We start from the raw sequence: 19631 nt of genomic DNA on the forward strand, positions 1-19631 counted from the left end.
TCTACCTGACCAGCCAATCAGACTAAATAACCAACTAGCATCACCATAAAGTGTTACTCTAAAAAGATTTCCATAATTTCACTATGAAATTTGCATCAAATAGCCAAATCAAATGTTTAAGCACTCTTCTTCTTTGCCAGGATGATGTAGTGCCAGGAACAAGAAGAATATTTGGTCTGAAGAGGCCTGTCATATCAGACTGTCAGGCAGCACTTTTTGATGGAGCTGTATCACTCGCTCATATGTCAGTCAAAGAGAGAGACTGCTGCCAAAGTCAAACTCCAGAGCTGAGACAAGAGGCGTACATGACATTTCATTGTCTGGCAGGGAGAAAAAGCTCAGCAGTCGAGTTTGTGAGGGCATGTTCGCTCAGTAATAAAGTTTAACAAAGGGTAAAGATGAGGACAGTTAATACCACTTGTCACTAAAATGGTGAGGAGCTGTCTTATGCCAAGTAGAAAGCGTGCCATAAAGTTTTCATGGAATACATGACAAGAAGAATATTGCCTCATCAAGCTTATAAAACATAGGCATGGGACATGATATATATCACATTGTCACGTGACATCATAAAACATACCGTCTCATCAACATTTTCTACACGTTTTAGGCTAACGTTCCAAACTTTTCATTAAATTTTCAACTTCAACTGTGAAACTTACCTCTAATTCTTTTGTGTTACATTGCTTTGACACAGTTACTTAACATAATCAAGGTATTTTGATTATGCATGCCATCTTTTTGCTAAACATTTTGTCAGGCAATTATAGTCCTAGTGCCGTGCAGCAGTAATCACAGTCCTTGAAATGCTAGATTTTGTCAGATTACAACTACAAACATCACTAGAATTTTATATAATAGACCAACACAAAGTGGTGCATGTTGGTGAAGTGTAATGAAAATGTTTTTTTAATCAATAAAAATCTATTGGGTTGCATAAGACATCAGCCTATATTGACAGGCCAGGCAAACAGAGCATTAAGCAAAACAAGCAACCAAGAGGTCCACGATAACTCTGGAGGAGCTGCAAAGATCTACAGCCCAGGTGGAAGAGTCTGTTGACAGGACAACTATCAGTTGTGCACTCCACAAATCTGGACTTTATGGAAGAGTGGCAAGAAAAAAGACAGCGTTGAAATAAAACAAGTCATATTTGCAGTTAATTACAAGCTATGTAGAGGACACAGCTAACATGTGGAAGAAGGTGCTCAGATGAGACCAAATTCAAACATTTTATTCTACATGCAAAACACTGTGGAGAAAAAAATAACACCCTGAGCATAGGATGGCAGCATCGTGCCGTGGTGATGCTTTTCTTCAGCTGGTACACAGAAGTCAGTCAGAGTTGATGGAAAAATAGATTAACCTAAACATTGGAGGATCAGGAAGAAAACCAGTTAGAGGCTACAAAACACTTGAGACTGGGTTGGAGGTTCCCCCTCCACAAAGACAGCTACAGTGGAACGGTTTATATTAAAACATATTCATGTGTTAGAACAGTGCAATCGAAGTCCCAACCTAACTTGAACTCAGAATATGTAGCTAGACTTGCCAATTAATGTTCAAGGTGCTTTCCATCCAATCTGACTGCAAACAAGAAGAGGCAGAAATGTTAGTCCCTAGAGATCTATAAATGCGCAAAGCTGGTAGAGAGATAGCCCCAAATTAAACTTTTCATGAAAAAAAACAAAAATTGATCAGTCATTTTCTACCGCTTATTCCATAGTGGGTCGCGGGGGAGCTGGTGTCTATCTCCAGCAGTCTATGGGCGAGAGGCGGGGTACACCCTGGACAGGTCGCCAGTCCATCGCAGGGCAACACACAAACAACCAAGCATACACTGATTCATACACCTAAGGGCAATTTAGAGTTACCAATTAACCTAACAGGGATGTCTTTGGACTGTGGGAGGAAGCCGGAGTACCCGGTGAGAACCCACGCATGCACGGGAGAACATGCAAACTCCATGCAGAAAGACGCCAGGCTGGGAATCGAACCCAGGACCTTCTTGCTGCAAGGCAACAGTGCTACCAACTGCGCCACCGTGCAGCCCTAATGCTTATTCCATAGTGGGTCGTGGGGAAGCAGGTGCCTATCTCCAGCAGTCTAAGGGCGAGAGGCAGGGTCCACCCTGGACAGGTCGCCAGTCCATTTCACTTCCTAGTTATGTACTACTTTAGGTTGGTCTATCAAATAAAATCCCAAACAAATACATTGAAGTTTGTGGTTATATTGTAAAAAAGTATGAAAGAAAAACTCAACCAGCATTTGATTACTTTTGCAAGGTACTGTATAATCAGAATGTTATTAAACAGAAGAACAGCAATGTGTCTGCCTTTAAAGAAAACAAGTAAAAAATGCTAAACTTGAAACACTGGTTTTGTGTTTATGATGTTTTCTGTTCGATCTCTATCATAATTTAAAAAAAATAGTCTATGAGATGTTAAATATTTCTGTTTTAGACTGGCACCTGTAAAGCTGTATGTATTTATTTGGTCCTTAATATTTTTCTTTTATCCACAGCTTTCAAATTGCAGAAACTGATAAAAAACGTTTTTGTTTTTTTTTATCTTGCAAGACTTTGCAGAAGATTGTGGACACTAGTAAAAAATTATCCATAACATTAGAAGTTGAACTTCTGTCTCAGACCTGGACATCATTGTGTGTTCGTTTTAGCATTTACTCACACCAGAGGTTTATTCTGAAGCAAATGTCATACCTCTCCAGTCCAGATGTTGTCCCAGCTCTCCTGGGGGGTTACGCTATCCTTCCCTGCTGTCTGGACTCTGTCAATGCACATCCTTGGCCTGCAAACTGCAAATCAGAAAGCAGGGGAAAAAATCAAAGAGTTCCCCACAATGAACAACTGAAACATTACATATGTTTTGGCTGAAATCAACACAGATCCAGATTAAATTGATAAAATTATGATCAGGTTTCCCTTCATCTGAGTGATAACCATAATGTTCAGGGATCAAAGAGTCTTTTACATTATAACCATGGCTGAGTATGTCCAATTTGCTTTGATTTAAACATACATAAGGAAATAGTTTTCTATTAAATTATACACAGTGAATGAGGTGTCCTTTGGAGGAAAAAAAATGAATCAAAATGTTCAGATTAACAACTTTTAATTACTCCAGAAATCTGAAAAACACCTCCTAGTGGACTAAGCAACAACAGAGCTGACTGGTTGAAACATACCTGTTTCATTACAACGGTAACACTGCCCCTTTGTGCGTGAATGGTGGCATTGCAAGTGTAGAGAATGACAATCTATCACTAAATGTCTCACAATAAACACCTTACAGCCTGAGTAAAATCATATTGCTCTCTTTGAACCTGCCGTACATACATACCCCTATGCACATACAGTTTTTTTATATTTTATTTTATTTCCTCCAAAGTTTATATATTTTTATACTCAATGTATGTATGCTGTGAGCGCGTGAAACTGAAGTGAAATTCCTTAATTGTGCACATAAACTTGGCCAATAAAGCAAATTCTCATTCAAAAAGATGGATCATTAAATATAGCAGTTTGTAAGCTACCTAACTGTATTTACTTATTAGAATTTGGTTAATTCTAAATAATAAAATTCAATTTTCTTTCAGTCTCAAAAAGAATTATGAAAAATAATTCTAAAGGTATAATTTCTCTTCATCAGGGAACCCTAATTGGATACTTAATAGAAAGGGAAGAAATGTACATGTTATGAAATATATTTATTCTCGGGAGTAGGATTAATAGGAGTAATTCCTGTGACTTTTAAAATATAACTCAGCTCGTGTATTTAACCAGATGGAGGCAGTCGCGCTTTAGAAGATGGATCTTAACTTTCATGGCAGGACGGCACTTTGCTCTGATTGGACTCTTTTCATGGAGACATTTAACGAGATTCGTGGTAAGAACTATTTAATGTTGTATATATATATATATATATATATATATATGCACATAACATATACACAGAAAGTGATAGACCAAAGTTTACAAACACGTCTGTTATATTCACTAGGAAGTAGTAATTGATGGATGGATATGCTGTTAATTATTTTCCCTTCTTTTAAGATCTTTATCTTTTGGTGGTTCCGTTTGTCTTGATGTAATTTATTGATTTTAATTAATTTTGTTTTTGACAGTCCAGAACTGCGTTCGTTTCGCTCACACCTGTTCTCATTTACTCATCACATCACCTAATGTCAGTCATTGTCTTAACTTCATCTCCCCCAGATTTTCTCCATTTCTTTGCCTGTCCTGTCATTAGGTTCTCGCGAGGTTTTTCAGGTCTAGTCCAGTTTGTTTGAGTTTTAGTGCTTGTCAGTATAAATAAGTCATTTACCTGCCTTTTGCCTCCATGCCCAGCATTTTTTGACGTTGCGCGTAGAAGGCCTCTCGGTACTACAACTCCCCCTTGTGGTAGTGGAAGGGTATAACACATAAATCCAACATAGCGACAAACATAAATTCGTTCTTCAGTGAAGATCTTGGCAAAGATGTTGTTAGGTGTGGTACTGTTATAAATAAAGAAAGGAATATTAGTAAAAGAGCTTAAACTTGATCTTCACTTCATGTTTATCTTTATTGGGCACATAGTTTTAGAGGATATGTTGGTATTTTGAATTGAATTTCGGTTGAAAGGTTACAGATGCACCTGTATCTCATGCTGCACTGAGATACAGATGCATTTCATTAAACGACAGTATCATCAAAAAATTAAATTTCTTTATGAAATTCAATTTAAAAAAGTTAAGCATTCTATAGATTTATTGTATGTGATATTTGTCTATTTCTGTTTATTTTGATGACTGTGGCTTACAGCTTCTGAAAACCTGCATTTCTGCTTCTCAGTAAACTAGAATATTACCTAATACCAATAAAAATTGATTTTTGATAAACAAATGTTCTGTTATGGCCTTCATAATCATGGAGAAGGCTGGTGATTTGACAGTCATTCATCATCAGTTACTGACTCCATCCACAAGTACGGTAGGTCACGAAAGGTCATTGCTGAAGAAGCTGGCTGTTCACTGTGTTAAATCCAATTATACTAATGGAAAGTTGTGTGGAAGGAAAAACTGTAACTGATATAATGGTTGAGATTATTGTGAAGCAAAATTCATTAAGAAAATTAGGAGGGATTCACAAGGCATGGGCTGCAGCTTGAAGGGTCTCAAAGAAGTTATGTAGTATTGTTAGGAAGAAAATGAGAGACACCAGATTCAGCAGTACAGATTAGTTCACAGCTGCTATTAAAGTAGCCTGTGCTTTAACCTGAAAACCCCAGCAGAGCCACAGGCTGATTACCTGCATGCTATGCTGCACTGATGTGGTAATTTGCGCAAAAAGAGCCTTGACCAAGCAGTGAATATACTGTACTGTACATAAACATATTATTCATTTTTATTGGTCTTGTGTAATATTCAAATTTTCTGAGAAAATGGATTTTGGTATTTCATTTGCTGTAAGCCGTAATTATCAAAATCAACAGAAATAAAAACATCAACATTCTGTAATGTGTTTTATGTTTTGAACTGATTTACTATATTACAGTTGGTCTTGATCTCTGGCCTCATGGCTCACTGTCCTTGATGTTTCAGACATGTACAGGTCCTTCTCAAAATATTAGCATATTGTGATAAAGTTCATTATTTTCCATAATGTCATGATGAAAATTTAACATTCATATATTTTAGATTCATTGCACACCAACTGAAATATTTCTGGTCTTTTATTGTCTTAATACAGATGATTTTGGCATACAGCTCATGAAAACCCAAAATTACTGTCTCACAAAATTAGCATATTTCATCCGACCAATAAAAGAAAAGTGTTTTTAATACAAAAAACGTCAACCTTCAAATAATCATGTACAGTTATGCACTCAATACTTGGTCGGGAATCCTTTTGCAGAAATGACTGCTTCAATGCGGCGTGGCATGGAGGCTATCAGCCTGTGGCACTGCTGAGGTCTTATGGAGGCCCAGGATGCTTCGATAGCGGCCTTTAGCTCATCCAGAGTGTTGGGTCTTGAGTCTCTCAACATTCTCTTCACAATATCCCACAGATTCTCTATGGGGTTCAGGTCAGGAGAGTTGGCAGGCCAATTGAGCACAGTGATACCATGGTCAGTAAACCATTTACCAGTGGTTTTGGCACTGTGAGCAGGTGCCAGGTCGTGCTGAAAAATGAAATCTTCATCTCCATAAAGCTTTTCAGCAGATGGAAGCATGAAGTGCTCCAAAATCTCCTGATAGCTAGCTGCATTGACCCTGCCCTTGATAAAACACAGTGGACCAACACCAGCAGCTGACACGGCACCCCAGACCATCACTGACTGTGGGTACTTGACACTGGACTTCTGGCATTTCCTTCTCCCTAGTCTTCCTCCAGACTCTGGCACCTTGATTTCCGAATGACATGCAGAATTTGCTTTCATCTGAAAAAAGTACTTTGGACCACTGAGCAACAGTCCAGTGCTGCTTCTCTGTAGCCCAGGTCAGGCGCTTCTGCCGCTGTTTCTGGTTCAAAAGTGGCTTGACCTGGGGAATGCGACACCTGTAGCCCATTTCCTGCACACGCCTGTGCACGGTGGCTCTGGATGTTTCTACTCCAGACTCAGTCCACTGCTTCCGCAGGTCCCCCAAGGTCTGGAATCGGCCCTTCTCCACAATCTTCCTCAGGGTCCGGTCACCTCTTCTCGTTGTGCAGCGTTTTCTGCCACACTTTTTTCTTCCACCAGACTTCCCACTGAGGTGCCTTGAAACAGCACTCTGGGAACAGCTTATTCGTTCAGAAATTTCTTTCTGTGTCTTACCCTCTTGCTTGAGGGTGTCAATAGTGGCCTTCTGGACAGCAGTCAGGTCGGCAGTCTTACCCATGATTGGGGTTTTGAGTGATGAACCAGGCTGGGAGTTTTAAAGGCCTCAGGAATCTTTTGCAGGTGTTTAGAGTTAACTCGTTGATTCAGATGATTAGGTTCATAGCTCGTTTAGAGACCCTTTTAATTATATGCTAATTTTGTGAGATATAAATTTTGGTTTTTCATGAGCTGTATGCCAAAATCATCCATATTAAGACAATAAAAGACCTGAAATATTTCAGTTAGTGTGTAATGAATCTAAAATATATGAATGTTAAATTTACATCATGACATTATGGAAAATAATGAACTTTATCACAATATGCTAATATTTTGAGAAGGACCTGTATCTGCTCCGGCACATCTGATTCAAATGTTTGCATGCCCCAAAGTGCTGCAGAAGCTCGTTATTAACCCATTTATTAAAGTCAGGTGTGTGACAGCTGGGAACTTCTCAATGACATCCTAATTTATTGAGATACATGATCCTATCTTGCAATAAATGACTCTCTCTCTGTCATTTTATTTAGTAGAAATCCACAAAATACTCGGGGTCCTCTTTAGGTGTATCAGAATAAAGGAGCCTGGAAACAAATGAATTCCACAGTTTTCAGGATTTTTATTTATTTTTTCTATTAAAGCCATGCATTATTTTTCTTCCACCTTACAATTATGTGCTACTTTGTTTCTGCCATATAAAATACATTGAAGTTTGTGGTTGTGACGACATTCCCTTTAACAACCAAATGTGAATGCGACGTTATTCAATTCAACACAAAAACACTTGATTAATCCCAAAGGGAAATTAACTGTTGATGTAGTTCATATTATGCAGGTTTCTTCAAAGAGCTGTTGTAGATGCTGATGGCTGTGTGTCAAACCTAAGTCTACGATAGGAGTTGTTTGGCAGCATGAAATGAAGTTCCAGCTAGAATTTAGGCACGAAGCGTAATGCTGAACATATTGAAAAGTTAATTTAAATAATGATATACTGTGAAATTTAAGATTTTCATAATAAAACTGTCAATGAACAGCAGTTTTTCAAATATCTGGTGTGCTTAAAGTGCTGAACTCTGAATAGCTGAACTGTACATAAACCTCAAAAGAACTTTGACATTTCCCAGTAAATGGGTCACCTGTTTGCAGAGAAGGGGCGTTTGTTTTTTACAGTCCTATCATAAAAGCTGCAGCGGATCACATGATCATCATTGTGCACACATGACTGACCAGGTTTTCAAGATTCATTTGGGCAAGATTGCCTCATTGGTTATCTGCAGCCCAGGAAAGGAGTGTTACTTCCTTTTAAAAGTGGTGAGTTTGTTTTTATGTTAGTGGACTGACGTGCATTTTTACGCCTCATGGCATGTCTTTCAAGTCGATAAATGCTGTCTTACTCGTTTGGTTGCATAAGACTTTTTCTATTTTAATTTCTTATTATTATTGTTCTTGGACATCATTCCCTTTTAGCACGTTGTGTCCGAAACGCTGCGCGCTTTCGCAACCTATGCGCGTCGCGTTTTTCGCCAGTGTTACGGTAAAGAGTTGAGGCAACGCCGGAAGAGCCTGCGCTGCCGTGTCGTGTAATCCCGCGTGGATATTGTCGGTCTCTGTAAACATGTCTTATCGCAACGTTTCCAAAGAGGCCCTGGTTGGCTCTCTCGCACTCGGGGTCGTTTTTGCCGCAGGATATTTCCTTGGTAAGATCAAAGGAGTTCAGCTTTTTCTAATAATCTGTTCATACAGTCTGAGATTTGCCAGCTATCAAGGTAACCTTTCAGGAACAGGTGTGTGTGTGTGTGTGTGTGTGGGGGGAAGCTGTTCGAGGAAATGATTTATTTTGTCTAAAAATCAGCTTAGAACCTTCATGGAGGTGAAAAAGTTGTTGGTTTTATTTATTTTTTTTTCTACCCTTTCCTGTAATGTAATTGATGTTTTTAAGTCATATCTGTTTTAAATGTTAGTAGCAAATGCATCTTTGTCAGAGATTTCTGTTGTGGCGGTTCTAGACCAAATTTACCAGGGCAGTGTTTTTTTTTTTGTTGTTTTTTTTTTTTCCATGGCGGCACAGAAAAAAAAATAAAAATAAAAAGCAAAAACAGGGCAATATTAAATCGTTTTACGGTATTCAGTGAGCCACTTGCAGCTCTGGAGCTGTAGGTTGCAGACCCCTGATCTAGCAAATGAAAACTGATCTTATGTCAATACGGCTGAAGTTCAAAGCTCAATTTATTGTTGGAGTAAAACTGTAAAGGTAAAAAAATAAAATTAGTCCAGGGGACTAATCGGTCACGGTTTCGGGAGCCAGCACATATCATCATAAGAAACTGATTTAGTAATATGTCTTCAGTTCAGGGGTCATAACAGGGACCAGCACCAGTTCAACAGGGGCACTGGCCCCTGTCTAGAACAGTCCCTGTCTCTCTGTCCACAAATTGTGCATTTGAACCATCAACTTTAAAAAAAATTTTGTTTTAAGATTTTAACATCAAAGATAACGTGTAAATACAAATATCAGTCTTTAAATTAATTTATTTATGAAGGGGGGCTTTCCAAACCAACCAAGACTTAAAAATAGGCCTTTCTTTTGTTGTTTTTAGTTTCAAACCTTTCAGAGGTGGGCTTACTGGTGTGCTCCAAATCTTTTGTCCCTGAGTTGAATTCATGGTTTCATCAGTTACAGCAAGTTGTCCAGGTCCTGCAGCAGCAGAGCAGCCCCAGATCATTGCACCACCACCACCAGGATGATGTTCTTCTTCTGAATTGTTGTTGGCTTTATGGAAAATGTAACGGGAAACCCACCTTTTTTTTTAAAAGTTTCACTTAAGTCTTGTTAGTCCACAGGGTATTTTTTCAAAAGTCTTGGTGACCGTCAGTATGTCTTCTGGCAAATGTTGGGCAGGCTTTATGATGTTTTTGGTCAGCAGTGCTTTTCACCTTGGTACCCCTCATGAATGGCATTTTTGCCCAGTATCTTTCTTACTGTTGATTGAGGAAGACGGACCTAAACTTGGACAAGTTAGGCCTACAGTGCTTTAGATGTTGTTCTTGGTTCGTCTGTGACCTCCTGTGAGTCGTCATCGCACTCTTAGGGGAACTTTGGTAGGCTGTCCGCTCCTGGGCATGTCACAAAAACAGAAGAGATTACTAATTAATTACTATATTTATATGCTATATAAAATAGCATTTTTTTTGTAGATTGCGTTTATATTTTCATTTTCAACTGAACCTTTTCTGATATGTCCATTGTAAAAGGAAATAATGATGTGGTCATAGTAGATGGATATGAAAGATGGATCTATACAAACAAATAATGCACTTAGTTAACCTACATTAATCAGTCAAGATTATTAATCTGTCAATCATTTAGTGCTTAGATTTATTCTATGTGTGGGCTGGTATGCAGTTCTTATGTATAACAGCGAGGAAATAAATACCACAGTTTGAGGCTGTGGAATAAAAAATTAAAGCAAAACTGCGTAACAGTAATAAATTTTGTTTTAAAATAAAAGCAGAAATTATTCAATGGACTGCTAATAGATTGTAACATTGATTTTTACAGTTATAATGTAATTTTTTAATACACAGACCTAAGCAGAAGGAATTCAGAAGCAACATCAGCTAAATGTCGTAGTAGTTTTCAGGTAAACAAACTTGTTTTGCAGCACTGCTTATTATTGAATAACACTGGGAGTCTAACAAGCTGATATTAGCCAGTCACGGTATCTGATAAGTTAGTTTGTTGGTAGCTTAAAAGGTTTACCATTTGTGCATTTGTGTGTGAATGGTTGTATGAATGGGTGGATGACTGATTGTAGTGTAAAGTGCTTTGGGGTCTCTGGGGACTTTATAAAGCGCTATTCAAGTGCAGACCGTTTACCATCTTTAGTTTCCACATCAGATCATTTGTTTTTGATGAGTGGAAATATTTCCAAACTTCTGAATTTGTCTTTGATACAAGTGAGGGAAAAGCGTGGGAGCCTTCTTTCAGACAGTTGACTGGCAGTATGCAACAACAGAAAGGGAAAGGGGAGAGCTGTGTTACTCTATGCTTCATTGTGTTTACCTGTTTATTTTGTCTTTCCTCAACATGCTGCGTGTTTATGGCACCTGTCAGCTGCCTTGCAATCGGGGTGGGGGGGATTCTTATATTACCCGAAAACAAACGAATGAAACCCCCCTTCCAGTTTTCATCATTTATTCTTTGGTTTGTCTGAGTCTGATATAATTTTATATGCTAAATACCACTAATAACCTTTCCCCTCTGAGGTCATTTCATTAAGTCAATGGTATGCTGTGGTTTGTTCATACTACAAGGTTATAAGATACTAAGAAGTAATGCAGCGACCATTGTACATTAATTTAAAAGGCAAATCCACAGAACTGCACTCAGTAAAACTTTGCGTCATTTACTTTGTTTTCGCCACCGTTGGCTGAGATATACAGGCATGTTTTAAAAGTAACATCTTGTTTCAGTTGGTAGGGTTTCCATGTAATTAACTCAGCCTGTTATACATGTGTGGTTTAACAGACGTTTGAGACCACAGAGTTGAGTAACCATTAAAACCTTCTGAAATCAGATCAGTAAACTTCAAAAAGGAAAAATCAGCTTTAAATTCTTTAGTGATATTTGACTGAGTTAAATCTTTTTGAAAAGACAGTCAGTATTGTAGCAGGCAAGGTTACATGAAAGTTATGCAAAAAGTAAAAATAATGTTTCTGCAGTTTTTAAAAAATGATTTTAGTAAAATACAGAGCTGTGAAGAAAGTTTTTGCACCTTACAGATTTCTTCTGTTTTTGCTTGTTTATCCACTTAAATGTTTCAGATCATCAAACAAATTATAATATTGAATAGAGATAATCTGAGTAAATACAAGAAGCAGTTTTCATATAATGATTTTATTTATTCATTGATAAAACTATCCAAACCAACCCGGGCCTAACTGAAAAAGTAATTGCTCGCTAAAGCCAATAACTAGTTGTGCCAAGAGTTTGCTATAACTGGCAGTGAGTCTTTAACATCACCACGAGACATTTTTGGCCCACTCTTCTTGGTAGAAATGCTTTAATTCAGCCACTTTGCAGAGTTTGAACAGCATGGCTAAGGTCATACTACAGTATCTGAATTGGATTTAAGTCCAGACTTTGTCTAGGCCACTCAAAAACCTCATTTTGGTTTTTTTCATTCATTCAGGCATTGTTGCTGTGCTTTGGATTATTGTCACGCCATATAACCAAAGTGATGATGTTGGTCCTTGTACTGATGGCTGGATTATCTCCAGCAGGGTTTTCTGGTAGAGTAAAATTCCTGAATACATCAATTATGGCAAGTCGACTAAGTCATCAGGAAGCAAAGTAGATTCAAATCCTCACACTACGACCACTATGCTTGACTGTTAGTATGATGGTCTGTTTGGAAATGCTGTTGGTTTTAGGTCAGATGTAACATGACACACAACCTCCAAAGAGTTCCACTGATGTCTCCTTAGTCCACAGAATATTTTCCCAAAAGTCTCGGATCATCCAGACTTTTTTTTGGCAGATGCGAGATGGGCCGTTTTTGGTCAGCAGTGGTTCTGGCCTTGGATTTGTCCCATGCTTTCAGCTGAATTGTTTGTTGTAAAACATGGTTCAAGGAAATAAGATACAGCTAAGACATCCAGTGGTCACAATAAATGGATTTGAAAAACATATATTTGTACAATCAAAAGCTGCACTTTGGATTACTTCATGTGCCAATGTCTAACTGAATTATTTAGGTTTACTATCATTAAATTAAGATTTCGTGCATGCAGTCCATTTAGTTTATTTCATATCTTAATGGCTTTCTTTAATATGGTCCTACCTGATGTCTACACTCCAGAAGGAAAGGGATACACATCTCTGGTCGAACGTATTGTATTTCCCTAAAGCTGCGGCATTATATCACCTTGTAATTTCCTTGTTTTATGTTTTCTTATAGCTGTGTCTGTTGCTTCAAAAACTTTAATTTAATTTCCCTTCTGAGGTCATTTAGCTTGAATCGCATCTAAATTTAATAACAGCCTTTATACCAGAATGAAGTTACATAAGGTCTGGACTCTTGATATCCTTATTGTTTCATGTTTGCCCTCAGGAAAAAAGAAATTGTTCAGAATGAGCATCTCCAAAAGTCATTGTGGGGGAAAAGACAACCCACTGATGCAGTATGTGCTCAATCACTCGCTCAGGGAACATCCGGTTCTGAAAAACCTCCGGCTGGTGAGTACTGCAGGTCTGGAATACTGCTTTTGTTAGCTCTGTGGTGTCAGATTTGATCAGGTTTCAGGAAATTTAATGTGACTGGTTTCCGATTGCTGCTGCTTTCAGAGAACGATGGAGGACTCCTGGAACATCATGATGGTTGCCTGTGAGCAGGCACAGTTCATGGCCAATTTGGCTAAACTAATTCAAGCCAAGAAGGCTCTGGAGATTGGTAAGCAGGCAACATTTAGTTTCACATCCAAATTCATTTCACTTTTTTTTTTCCTCTTGATGATAAACTATATGGTTATAAAAGTTTTTCCTTTTTTAAGTTTTAAAGTTTTATCACTCACCATCTCATTTTCAGAGGAAATTTACACCAAAGTAGTTCAAATCTAATTATTTGAGTCAGTTACTACTTTTATATTTTAGAGTGTTTCCCATCCTGGAGTTTTCAATAGATTCAGAGGTTTATCACTTTATTATTGCTGCTCAGAGGTGGTCAGAATTTTATTTATCGGAAAACATTTGAATTGACAAAAGTGTGCGAAGCTCATCAACCAGTTAACTTTCAAAGATACAAGGCCCTCTAAAATTATTTTTTCTTTTCAACATTTTTTTTCTTATTACAACCACAAATTTTAATGTATTTTGTTGGGATATTATGTGACAGATAAATGGTAAATGGACTGAAGTTGTATAGCGCTTTTCCAGTCATACAGACCGCTCAAAGCGCTTTACACTAGCGCCACATTCACCCAAATGCACTCACTAACGCTCACACATTCATACACCGATACGCAGATCGGTAGGCAACTTGAGGTTAAGTGCCTTGCCCAGGGGCACATCGACATATGGCAGGAGGAAGCTGGAATCGAACCCACAACCTTCTGATTGCAAGACGACTACTCATCCTACTGAGCCACAGTCGCCAGATCAACACAGTGGAAAGAAAACAAATGTGGTTTTCATTTTATTATTTATTTATTTTACAAATAAGTCTGAAGAGTTTTTTGGCTTGCATTTTTGTTCAGCTCCCATGGGTCAATACTCTTGACTCTACTATGACTCTTTGCACATCTAGATATGGAAATCTTTTAAAAGATTCTTTTAAAATATCTTATGCTATCTCGGATTGGATGGAGAGCATCTGTGAACAGCAATTTTCTCAAATGTCTTAATGTTTTCAATTGGATTTAAGTCTGGACTTTGACTGGACCGTTCTAACACAGCTCTGGCTGTATGTTTAGAATCGTTGTTCTGCTGGAACCTATAACCTTCCTACTCAGTCTCGAGTAGTTTGGACCCTTTAACAGGTTCTAAAGTATTCCCATGATGCTGCCACTGCGATGTTTAATAGTAGTGATGGCAAATTTGGTGTCCACATGTTTGTTGTGTCGTCTACATGGTTTGTGGAAAACTTTAACAAGATTTGTAAAGGCTTTTTTTCAACTATGTCTTTCTTGCCACTCTCCTAAAAAAGGCTAGATTAAAACCTGTCCTGTTGACAGATTCTTCCACCTGAGCTGTGGATCTCTGTAGCTCCTCCAGAGGTAACATGGAGATCTTGGCTGTTTCTCTGATTAATGCTGTCCTTGCCCGACCCACCAGCTTAGATTGATTTGCAGTTGTGCCATGTGCTAAATGGGCGACTCCATTTAGAAGACTTCAGAAAGCAATTTTTTTCCTAAATTGTATTAAAGGGTATCGGCATAAAGGGGGGCTAAATACTAATATATGCCACTCTTCAGATTTTTATTTGTGAAAGTAAAAGTTTGAAAACCATGTATTATTTTCCTTTACAATTATTGACTTAAAAAAGCATAAAATCCCCCATAATTAGGAGGTATATTATTGCACGGAAAAGTTATTTCCAGATTTAAAGATGTGGAATACAATGACAACGGCGATCCAATAAAGGCTGACTTTTTAATAAAACATATATTTCTAGAAAAACACATACAGGAAGTCTTGGATTTTTGAAGAAATAATAATGCAGTTTTGAATTTAGTTAATTTTATGATATTTTTCACTTTTTAGTGCTATATCTGTTTACTACAGAATTAGTGGATCTTTGTTATAATAAAAAAATCCTTACATTGTTTCTGAAAACATAACCCCCAAAAGAAACATTGAAAGCCATTTTTAAATATGAAAAAAGGGTGGGCCTGTTTGTTTTTTTTAATTTATTATTTGGGATTCCTCCTCCAGTTTTTGTGTGTCTGCCCAGATGTCTCCATTTTTCTATAGAATATAAGGAGGAAGGGTCATGCTAAACAGACAGCATTTCATTTAACTTTATTTCAAGTCTTTAAAATGAATAGGACAAAGATCACTATTAAGTAGTAACAAATTAGTCTAAAAAAACAAAAAACAGCCCGGCTCTGTTCTTTCATCCTTCCGCTCACAGCCTGACCAGCAGCACTGCGCACATTTCAAAAGCCGATTAAGAGCCTGTTTGCATGTATCCGCTGCCAGGAAATCAGATCTTTCTAGTAGAATTGTAGGTGCTGAATTTGGGTCATGGCAGAGAGTGACCCTGCTGATAACTGAGATTGGTAGCAACATGCAATATGATTTGTATTGTTTGTCGGGGAAAAAATTGACCTTTTTAAAATATTTTTTCAGCTAATCTAATACAACTAATTAAAATCCAGCGCAACCAGTTACCATCTGTAGTCATCTAAATAAAGTGCATAGAGTATATTACTCATATAAAAATGTAGTTTTCTTTTATGTAATTTAATCTGTATAAATACAGCTGTTCTGTGAAAGCAAAATGTTTGGAGAGGTTTAAATCAGGGTTAGGTTATGAAATAATAGCCCGAGATTTTAACATATCATGGAGCACATTTTGGTCATCTTCTGAAAATGAAGAAGGAATGGGACAACTGCAAACCTACAAAGACATGCCTGTCCACTGATAACGACAGGGCAGGCAAGGAAAGCGTTAATCAGAGAAGCAGCCAAGAAGGCCATGGCACCTCTAGAGGACCTGCAGAGATCCACAGCCTAAGTAGGAGAAAATGTCAGCATGACTATAAGAAATTTACTCCACAAATGTTTTTTTTTAAAGAGTGACAAGAAAAAAAAAAAAGCCATAAAAATGTGTTTGTATTTTGCCAGCTAAGAGCCTGCCCAAAAACACTGCAACACTGTGGTGGCAGTATCATGGTGTGTGCATGGTTTTTTTTTTTTTTCCAGCGGTGACATGGAAACTGGTCAGAGTTGATGAGGTGGATTATACTGAGATTAAATTACCTACAGCAGAACACTATTTAACAATTAAGAGACATCTGGAGGCAAATAATTGAACTAGATCTTTAGGGGCATCAGAGTTGACGGGGCTAAATAAAACTTTTTTTATTCATTAAATAAAAACAAATGACATTATTTTCCTTTCACTTCACAATTGTGCTCTACTTTGTATTGGTCTGTCATAAAATCCCAGTAAGATACACTGACGTTTGGCTGTACAATGAAACGGGGTTCGGAATATGTTTGCGAGCCACTGAAGCAGGTACAAACTGACTGTAAAACCAGGAAATTCTTCAGTCACTTCTACAGTTTTCTTTTTCACCCTTTGTGTCGTCATATTTTGACATTATGACCGTATCCACAGGAGTATACACAGGCTACAACACTTTGAGTATGGCGCTGGCCTTGCCTGAAGATGGAGTTGTCGTGGCGTGTGATATCAGTGAAGAATACACAAACATCGGCAAACCGTTCTGGAAAGAGGTACAGCAGCCATCCACTCTGATGGTTTAAATACAGCAGGTAGCATTCTGGGTGCTATAGATCTGTTTGACATGGCTCAGTATGTCTTAATGAGAAACGGTCCTCAGACTTGTTGTGATGAGACAGCTGGAGCAAGCAGTGAACCGAACCAAAGTCTATATTCTAGATTATTTCATAACTAAAAAACAAAAATGAAGAATTTTTTTTTTGTAATAAATATATGTCAAGGAGTTTCAAAGCTTCAAATAAATGACTTCTGAAAAATGTTTTATCCTTTTTAGTTTGAAATAAAAAAGAAATTGGGGATTTTTATTTCACAAATGTAATGTGGCTCACACCATCAAGGGAAAAACTTTTGTCTTGACAATTGTTCAGCAGAGGGTCATTGACACCCTCCACAAGAAGGGGAGTCACTGTTCAGATTGCTGATTTACTTATTTCTTGTATTAATGTTTGTCTTTTTGCTTATAGGCTGGAGTTGAGCATAAAATAGATCTCCACATTCAACCAGCCCTGAAAACTCTTGGTACAGTACTTTATATCTTTAATAACATTTATGAATTTGACTGGAATTATACTTCAAATATTGAGAAAGCCACTGGGAATTATTCTACGGTTAATTTTTCCAGTACTGGAAGTCTTCATGTCATTTATGCTATTTTTGATGTTTGTTCAAATATACAGATATGACCGTTTAATGTTTGAGGCCACAAATTTGAGTATCTATTAAAACATCTTGAAAAATGTTTACATTCAAAAGACTACATAAACTTCAAAACTTTCTTACCATGAAGAAACTAATAAATGCACCAGTTCTACTTTGACTCTTGCTCCACTTTGTTGCAAATGCATAAATACCTAAAAATGGACAAATATAATTGTGGAAAGATAAACTGGCTTTGAATAGCTGCGTAATTTTTGTTTGAGTACGAGCCCAATCCACTTTAATTCCTGGAAATATGAAGACAAATGGTTGGCTTTGTTGCAGGCCCGTTAATAACTGGAGGTTATATAATAGAAACAATACTGTTTCTGTAGTGTATCATTGTATTTAATAAGACTGTAGTCCAAACAGTAAAGGGTGAAAGCTCCAATTAATTGACATCAAAAAACATTGTGGATTGTGGCAGCTTGGTAATGAGCTCTCCTGCTACAGGATCTGTTTCAGGTCCAAATTTTTGGTGCTGCTCACATATCTTGGTGCTAAGAAAACAAAAAGTAAAAATAATGTAATTTTACCCAAATATGGTAGGCTGTAAGCTTAGAGCAGCACAAACTGCTATCTTCATTTCTACCTGTCCTTAAATCCTTTTTAGTTTTATATTATACCTACATTTTATTACTTTACTAGACAGATTTAATTTTTATCACTGGGATGCTTTACAATACAACGTAGGCCTCCATGACACTGAATGTCCCGACGTGGAGAAATAAAATGTTTCCGCACCAGCTGTAAAATGTTCCAAAATACATGAGGTTTAATACCAGCTTCTCTTTAGCAGCATGGCAAATACATTTTACATAAAAACTATGATCTTAAAATCTCAGACTTCTCCTAGTAAACCAGTTTATATGTGCAATTTGGAGGTGTGTGTGTCCACAACTGGGAGCCATTTTCCACAATAAACTGTGTACACAAATCTCCATGTGCAAGGGGCCTGGTCATTGTACTGTAATTATTGTTGTGGAGAACATGGATCATTTTCAGCTGTTTGGTGAGATTTGTCATTGGAGCCATGCTACCAAGAGCGTTGCTATGGCATTGTGGTGTGGAGTGATTATATTGTAGCCTTAACATTAGGTCAGTGTCACAAGTCCTGCTTAAAATTCCGATGATCCTGGTGCATGCGTGCCACGACTGCTTCTCCATGAAGCACCAGAACCCCTGATATGTTGCCACCACAATCTCCACATAGACATGTTTTGGATGCTCAAAACAATTATACCTGTCACACTACGTCGTCTGTAATGGACCTCAAAAAAACACTAAGGAGCAAGAAGAACAAAGTATTATGAGCAATATTGGCAATTGTCTTGACTTTCTAATCTACCTAAAATTAGGATGGTCTTTATTATATATTTAAATAAACTGAATGATTTCAGCTGACTGCTACAAAACCTTTATTTCTCCATTTCATTGTTTAACAGATGATCTCCTGTCTTCTGGCCAGGCTGAAACGTTTGACTTTGTCTTCATTGATGCAGACAAAGTTAACTATGACAATTATTATGAAAGGTCTCTGCTGCTGTTAAGGAAAGGAGGCATTATCGCTGTCGACAATGTGAGAGCTTCACTTAAATAAAGGTTTGTCTTGTATATACATACATGTTATGGATAATGACAGATGTGTCGTTTCAGGTGCTGTGGGGTGGGAGGGTGCTGAATCCATCTCCCAGTGATGCCGACACCGTTGCCATCGACAAGTTGAATAAGAAGCTGCACAGAGATATCCGGGTTACTTTGAGTATGCTGACAGTGGGAGATGGGCTGACGCTGGCAGTCAAACTTTAGACTTCGCTCCACGTCCTCAAAAGTATAATTTGAGATCAACACTGGGAGCATTTTAAAGTCAGACTTGTTGTATGGAGGATATGAGGTGGTAATTAACTTTTAGGTTTTCTGGATAATGACAGGTACAGTTACTGCCTAAACAGTATTTTCACATAAGTCTTATGGCCTTAAACTGTTGCATTAATCTGTTTTAGAGCCTCTGAATTATGAATTTCAATAAAAGTGAAGCATTCCTTTTCCATTACAACAAGTTACCTAATTATATATTGTAATAAAAATTAGATGAGAACAAAGG

At 37.7% G+C, this 19631-nt stretch overlaps 1 protein-coding gene across 3 annotated transcripts; it reads left to right on the forward strand.

Moving 5' to 3' along the window:
• The first annotated feature begins 3803 nt into the window (after positions 1 to 3803).
• On the forward strand, positions 3804 to 19629 carry LOC124875482 (catechol O-methyltransferase domain-containing protein 1-like). Of its 3 annotated transcripts, none has more exons than XM_047377681.1 (7): positions 3804 to 3905; positions 12977 to 13101; positions 13210 to 13315; positions 16706 to 16824; positions 17296 to 17350; positions 18973 to 19106; positions 19184 to 19629. In XM_047377681.1, exons 1-7 carry the CDS (start codon positions 3827 to 3829, stop codon positions 19334 to 19336), a joined length of 771 nt encoding a protein of 256 aa, XP_047233637.1. In that variant the 5' UTR covers positions 3804 to 3826; the 3' UTR covers positions 19337 to 19629. The 3 variants fall into 3 exon arrangements, with proteins under 3 accessions (XP_047233637.1, XP_047233638.1, XP_047233636.1); XM_047377682.1 differs by lacking the exon at positions 3804 to 3905 and adding an exon at positions 8037 to 8174; XM_047377680.1 differs by lacking the exon at positions 3804 to 3905 and adding an exon at positions 8407 to 8560.
• The last annotated feature ends 2 nt before the right edge of the window (positions 19630 to 19631 follow it).

The sequence above is a fragment of the Girardinichthys multiradiatus genome, chromosome 10 (genome assembly GCF_021462225.1).
Source record: "Girardinichthys multiradiatus isolate DD_20200921_A chromosome 10, DD_fGirMul_XY1, whole genome shotgun sequence".
NCBI classification, from domain to species: Eukaryota; Metazoa; Chordata; class Actinopteri; order Cyprinodontiformes; family Goodeidae; genus Girardinichthys; species Girardinichthys multiradiatus.